The sequence below is a fragment of the Plasmodium fragile genome (assembly GCF_000956335.1).
Source record: "Plasmodium fragile strain nilgiri unplaced genomic scaffold supercont1.52, whole genome shotgun sequence".
NCBI lineage: Eukaryota > Apicomplexa > Aconoidasida > Haemosporida > Plasmodiidae > Plasmodium > Plasmodium fragile.
Genome location: NW_012192632.1, coordinates 107,447 through 114,919, shown reverse-complemented (window position 1 = coordinate 114,919; position 7,473 = coordinate 107,447). Strand labels below are relative to the sequence as shown.

Genomic DNA, 7,473 nt, shown 5'->3' with positions numbered 1-7,473 from the left:
TTTTTTTTTTTTTTTTTTTTTTTTTTAAATCTGCGAGTTTGGCATCCAAAGTAGAGCAAAGAAGTGAATTCTCCATGGGCGTTTTCCCCATTTTAAGAAAAAAAAAAAAAAAAACAGAACTTTGCGACGAGCGTATATTTTGTAACCCCGTTGTTAATCTGCGCCCCACGTATACCCCCTATACTCTGTTGAGAGCGCATTTTAAGAAGGGCCAAATGAGCAATCGCGTTTTATATGTATACATTTGACCCTCACTCGTTGTGACGTGACGTGGGGACCCAAGTGGGTAAAAGGACGATTTAGGTCTCCAACCAGCAGAAGCCTTACTTTACCCCCCTCTCTGCTGTTGCATGGCCAGTGAGCGACTCGGAGGACGCAACCAAAAAACAGGGGCAAGAATAATACAGTTACAAGTGTACACGTACATGTAAGGGCTTCCCTACATAGTTGAAAACGCTCCCCCATAGGGAAGGGCGCGCGAAATATAACCACCCCCCGGTGGAGGTATACCTCTAAGGAGGGGAGCCCTGCGTGTTTAATATACATATATACACAGAAGTCTGACCCCCAAAATGACGACAACCATCCACCGCACCAGTAAAGGGCCCCACGGGGCACAAAGGATCTTTCACAATTTGTACAGAAGAACAAATGATAAGAAACAACTAACCATGAACCTAACAGAATTTAAATTTTACGACTATGAAACGAAAGAACTTCGAACGATAGAAGTATCTCCCTGTAGAAAGTACATATGTATATGTGACTCCTTTGGGGTTATATATGTGTACAAAATTTTTAAGAATGAGTTCTTGTACTTGTTGCAACTGCATGCACATGTGTCCAAGAGCTCCATCATGTCAGTAATATGGATTAGCAAAAAGAACCCGAAGAAGAAGCATTTGTTTTTGATGAACGATTACAAAGACTACGTTCTCGCCATTACCACTTTGTGTGGGGAGATCGTGTTGTATGATTTGGAAAGTCAGAACCGGCTGCAAAGCATTTCGAGTAACGGAAGCATATCCTGCGCCAAACTGAATAACAGCCTTCAGTACTTTGGCATCACCAATTTGGATGGCTACTTCTACCTGTACAATATATACAGCAATGCGGGTAGCCACATCTACAACTGCTTCGACCGCTTCCACGAGGGGGGCGTCGTTGGCGGCGACGTGAGCGATGTGAGCGACGTTAGCGACGTGAGCGACGATGCATATAACAGTGATGGTGGTGATGGTAGCGAGGACAGCAAGCGCAGCGACGACGACGCGCAGGAACGACCGGGCAAGAAAATCAAACTGTCCAGTGATCTTGCCCAGTACCTGGAAGAAGAAGAAGAGGATGCCTCGTCCCAGGGAGAAGACGCAGAGAGCGCCCCGGCGGTGGCCCCAAAGGCGTGGCACGTATTCTCCCCCACAAACAGAAAAATAGAAAAGGAAAATCAAAATGGTGATACCTTTAACATATATATTACAAACAGATTCAAGTGTAAGGAAAAGTTGGTGTGCTTATACTTTATGGATGAGCTGAAAAGCAGGGAAGTGCTCCTAAGCAGTGTGCAGGAAAGCGGCCACAAGGAAAACTACCGACATGGTAGCCACGACAAAAACAAAGCGACTTCCCCCCCCCGGAAGAACAAAATCAGGGAGCTGGAAAAGTCGTACAATAGCTACAACCACTACGTACTATTGGGGAGCGAAGACTCCAAAATATACAAGTACAATATAGCGAGGAAGGTGTGTGAGGGAGAATTCAAAGGCGTCCATGAGAATTGTATCATTTGGGATGTCCTCTACATTTACAAGACAGACGAGGTGGTGTGTGTAGATAACAGTGGCTCCTTAACCATTTTTGAAAACAGCACATTCAGCGTAAAATATTTTTTTAATCATCATATGTATAAGTCGGTGTCCTTGGCGAAGACAATGAATGAGGATTATATTTTCACAGCAGGGGTCGACAGGTATATAATTAAATACGCCCTCACACATGTACATGGCAAAGGAGGGTCTTCCTCAAATGTAACCATAAGACAGCAGGTAGCTACGACGGGGAAGCGAAAAGCCCAAATGATTAGCAGCCAAATGAATGGAGATACAGCAACATTCCGGTACTCAGCAGTGAATGGAGGTGACCAAGCAGAAGAAGAAAATTTCTTCCTCGACAAAGTGAAAGAAACAAACGAGATAAATAAAAAGTGGTATAGAATTAATAAAAGGTCTACCCACTTTGCAGACATAAAACGTATTGTCCTGCTGAGGGGAAATGTACTAGTTAGCATAAGTGACGATATGTCCTTTTGTTTGTACGACACCTTCAACCAAGTCAATAGGTATTTCCAAATAGGTAATGTGGAGCTGAACAGGAATATTTTTTTTTCAGCAAATTTGAAAACCGTTTTCTGCACACACGCTTGGGGGATAAAAATTTACTATAACAATAGCCCCATCTGCATGGAGGAGGGGGGAAGACGCAGCATTCAGGGGGGAAGCAGCATTGAGGGAGGAAATGTTCAGAAGGATGCAGATGATGATACGAAATTGCTCACCCCGAAGGGCTTGGAAAAAATCAGCGAAGTGTACTACAAACACATCGCCAAAATTTCCTACGCACAAAATGAGTTTGTTAATTCTTGTATTGTAAATAAAAGCGCGACAAAAATTGTTTGCAGGACGAATAAAAAATTCTCCATTTATCACTTCAATATAAATGACCTGACCATATACAATTATGACCTGTCCAAGTTAGGCGCTTTTAAAGTGTACTCGTTCGAATTTGTTCATGATGCTGATGATGATGATCTGGTCATTCTTTCCTTTGCAAAGTGCCATTTCAGCAAGAGCAGTGAGAAGAAGGAAGACGTTGTTGCGGGGGAGGAGAAAGACTTCCCAGGCGGGGAAGACAACAAACAAGAAATGTACGAAATGTATGAACATGTACATGTAGAGGATGATGAAATGGAGAGAGGGGAAAACAATGGACGACAATATTTGTACACTTACCATGTAGCCATTTACAACATTGACACAAAGCAAGTAGTGGAAGAAATTCAAGTGGATAGAATTTTAAGTAATTTTAAAAAATATAACAATGGGAAACTAATCATTTGCACGGATGAACAAAAAAATATTTTTTTATTTTTTAAAAATTCGAAAAAATATTTGAATACATGTTTGAAAATAGGGGACTTTAATTTAAGCAAGAGGAACATCCACCGGAGCTACTTGTTTTCCATCGTCGTTGAGAATCTCTTGTTCATTTTTACGCTGGACAATTGTGTGTACGTATACTCCTTCTCTTATGGGACGGGCAATTTGTCCTTCTTGAAGACTCACGTTGTTAGAAATTATACACTCCGCGAATACAGGGATGTGTCCCTAATCGATTTGGGTCTGCTTGGGGGGGGAAGCGTACAGCGCCGACAGGAGTACAATCAAGGGGAAGAGGCGGGAGGAAGTGAAGCGGGCGACCATGTGGATGCAGCCAAGGGGTCACCCCTTCCAGCGTGCTTCCAGAGCAAGTACTGCCTCCTCCTTCGCAGCTGCGACAAAATGAGGCTACTCCGGCTCAACATATGTAATGACCTCTCCATCAACATCCAGTTCACAAACGTACAAAATGCGTTCAAGCATAACGCAGAACTGATCGATCAGTACTACCTGTCCTCACTTAATTTTCGCTACAACTTCCTCAACACGAAGCAACTGTACTTTGAGGATACAAATCTGTACAATATCCTCCTGCGCGAGATGAGGAAGGAACGCAAGCGGGGGGGAGAAGTAGATAGCATGGACATTGCTAATGGGGTTCCTACTAATAACGACTTAGCACATGACAAGGCACTAGCGGAAGGACAACACAAGAAGGAAGAGCCCACACAAGAGAAAGGTTGTCCCATCAGCACAGATCTTTTAAACCTTTCCTTCAAATCGCTAAAGTATTTAAAAATGAAAAACATTTTGAACGTGCGTCCCTTGTACACATCCCAGAGCGACATCGTGTTGCTTCTGTGTGTCCCCCAAAATATTGATTGCACGCTCATTAGTGTGGCTGACACGAAGAAATATGTTGAGTAAAGTTTGGTGCATACATATATATATATATATGTGTCTGTAATGCCCTCCATTTCATCGCCCTCACAATCATCATGAGGCGTGCCTTGTATAGTACCCTCTGTGTGGATAAATTTTATTTGTCTTCACGTTGAACCCTGTCTCATGACTTTTTGCCTTTTCATTTGTTTGTGCGCATATCTGCTCAGTTTTTGTTTTTTCCCCACAGTTTTGGCTCCCTACCAGTTGGGGGGCTGGAGGGGGGAATGTTGTATGGCGCTGTAAATATGCGTAATGCGCTTTGCTTAGTTGAGGGCTGCGCTTTACAGTGCGCGAACCCCCTCTTTTCAAACTGTGTCTCCTCGAGGCAACTAGCCAATCTGGCACATATGGCCCCCGCATTTGGGCGGTAGGCCAACTTTTTTAAAACTTCAATCCATTTTTTGCCTTTGTAACAACTGGTGCTTCAGGCGATAGTCCTTTGAGGCAAGCGGAGCAATCTACCGCACGCGTGCCATCGCCATGTAGGTTTTTCCATTTATATATTACCCGCTCATACCATGTGCTTGTCAACCAACCTATAAGACTCGCGGTCCACGATGCGGCCAATTCTGTCCCGGAGCAACTCCCTCATGTCGTACGAGCACTGTTCATTTTCCACACGCTTCAAGCTCTGTAGAATGTTATTAAAGCTCCTATTCCTCCGCACTTCACTTTCGAGGTAGTTAAAAACGGTTCGGTTATTCTTCACCAGGTGGTGCATGTAGTACCTGTACGTATAAAACGCCATGACGTAGCTGTCACTGAATAGGCAGTTCACCTTGTTATCACTTTTACTTACAGTTGGGAAGTTCCGCACCTTGTCCTTTATGTACTTATACGTTTCTTCGCGCGTCTCCAAGCTACAGTTACACTTCGTGCTGAAGTACTTTCTCGCTTCTTTAGGACAGAAAAAAACAATTTGACACTTGAAAATTGAGTTTAGGAAGTACACGAGGACGGAGAGGATCTTTTCCTTTGTTCTGTTCTTCTCGTACTTATCATTTACCTTTTCGATCCCGATGATCCATTCTTGCGGTTTCCGCTGCTGTTGTTGTTCTTCTTCCCCCCTTTGGGCCGTTCCTGCGTGTGTGCCCATTGGCGCGTTACTCGGCTGGTTCCACTGAGCAGCGCCATCGTTGCCTCTATCGTTGGAGCTATCGCCGGGCTGCACATCCCCATCGGAATGCAACTTGACCAAATTCAAAACGGTTAGAATTTCCCGTATGTTAAAGCTCAGAGGGGTGTCCTCTCGGTCATAACTGTATGTTAATTCCTCCTTGTCGAGGTTATGCTTTCCCTTTCGAGTGCTGGAGGGGCCCTGCTCATAGGGTTGGAAATCCTTTTTAATGTTAATCAGTCCAATTTTTTTAATAATTTTATTCCTCAGCAAGCAGTAGCACAGGTTGTTGTTACTTATTACCAAGCTCAACACATTTACATCGCATCCCTTCCTCTTCATTTCACTCAAACATGGTTCGATTCCCCTCCGACTGGACATGTGACGTGTATCCCTGCGGTTGTTATGTAACCATCTTCTTAAAAAACAGGGGAAATGTGCAAACTCCTTCTTAATTATGTTCATGTAAAAATGGGGAATAAAAAAAAAAAAAGAAAAAAAGTCTCTCCAACTATGCCTTACAACGACGATGCTACTTACAATATAGGAACTTTTTAACATTTAATTCATAATATCGTCCCTTGAGCTTTTCTCCTTTAGAAGATCTTTCGCTTTCCCAGTTTGATGCTCATGGATAGAAGCTGGTCAATCGTCCTTGGCCGCCGCTTCGTGCAGTGTCGCCTTTACGCTTTCTACGAACTGAGCTAGCTATTTTTTTTTTTTTTTTTTTTTTTTTATTTAGAAATTGCCTTGCCTGTTCAGGCAAAAACGACGTGAGAATTGGGTTTCCCCATTAAGCAGCACATTTTTTATATGATTAAGAAGTGGTGGGCCACGGATGAGAGAAAAAATGCACAAATGTGTGAACCCCGTTTTTTCTTGTTTCATGAGATGGGACCACCTTTACCTTTACACCGAAGAGGGTTTAAAGACGTTGCACAATTCATGTGGCAACGTCCCATCAAAACACCCTTAACATGCTCCAAGTTTGGAAGTTTCCTTTTAAAATTCATTCATCTAACATTTACACACACTCGGAGGGAGAGTTTTTTTGAGAAAACAAAAGGAAAACAAATTCGATGAAAAGTGCGCACGGGCGAGCAAACATTTTGTACATAAAAAAAAAAAAAAAGTTAAGCAGCAGTAGGAAAAAACATGGTTCACTGTTCACACCAATTTCTACACTTTGCTGATGCGATATTTGGCCAAGGTGCACACACTTACCCATGCGCAGGGCGCATGTGTGTGTCCCATATACCGTTTGATTTGTGTCTCCATTGTTGCTGCGCATAGTGCGTCGCCCACTACTCCCTATCGCCACTTCACGTCACCGCTTAACCGCGCTTAAACGCGCTTAGCCCCGCTTCACCTTTTCATAGTCCACGTGGGTGAGGCTGCAGCTGATCCCCTCATAGCGCTCCACCTCTATACCCTCCAAAAGCTCATCGTTGATTTCCCCCCTGTAGTTTGCCTTCCTAATTAATTTCTTGACGGTCGTTTGGTGGTCAAAGTTATGCTGGGAAGCGACCTCGGGCAAGAAGGTCGACGAGTACCTCTTCTTGTTCACGACAAAGCTGATTTTAATGCCATGCTTTCCAATGATCCAGTCGTACACATGTGCACATTTTTCAAAGTTAAATAAATACGTTATGGTTACAATCAGGAAAGGAAAATCTTGTAATGTGATGGGATAAAATCTTGTGTCGTTGAGGGAACTCTCTAAAGCATAATAACGCAGCTCCATTATATCTACTTCGTTTAAGCAGCCTATACAGCCGTTTAGTTCATACGCATCGTAATCATAGGACCCCATGTCTTTCACGTCATTCAGCTTCATCCATTTGACGAAGAAGGGGATCTTGAATCCGCTGTTATGTAGTGACTGGATCAGCGGGGGCGCTTTATCAAATTTCTCATTTTTTAATTCACACTTTAGTACATCAAAGCACCATGAGCAGATGGCGTCTTTATTTTCTATTAGCTCATTAACTATTTTTGTTTGGCTCTTTGGTACTTGAGCCTCGTTTTGTTCTTCACTCTGGGTGGGCACCATTGTTTCGCGGCTAGGTGGGGCGCGAGGTGATAAAAAAACCCGTTGATGTGGTGCTTCAGGGTTTAGGGAACCAGAACCGTTGGAAGCGCTTCTTCGACCAGGGGAAAACAATTTAAAGACATATGACGGTGTAGAAGTGGTCGTGATTACAAAATGGATGTCACAGGGGTGAGAGGGCGGGAAAAAAAAAAAAAAAAAAAAAAAAA

General features: G+C 43.3%; 2 protein-coding genes across 2 annotated transcripts; one reads left to right on the top strand and one right to left on the bottom strand.

The window, feature by feature from the left end:
* Positions 1–572: 572 nt before the first annotated feature.
* On the top strand, positions 573–4,079 carry AK88_04047 (uncharacterized protein; the record flags this gene model as incomplete). The annotated part of the gene is made up of 1 exon (XM_012481657.1): positions 573–4,079. The coding sequence occupies one exon, from the start codon at positions 573–575 to the stop codon at positions 4,077–4,079; it is 3,507 nt and encodes a 1,168-aa protein (XP_012337080.1).
* Positions 4,080–4,608: 529 nt separating this feature from the next.
* Positions 4,609–7,267, bottom strand: AK88_04046 (uncharacterized protein; the record flags this gene model as incomplete). Its single annotated transcript, XM_012481656.1, has 2 exons — positions 4,609–5,664; positions 6,584–7,267. 2 exons carry the CDS (start codon positions 7,265–7,267, stop codon positions 4,609–4,611), a joined length of 1,740 nt encoding a protein of 579 aa, XP_012337079.1.
* Positions 7,268–7,473: the final 206 nt, after the last annotated feature.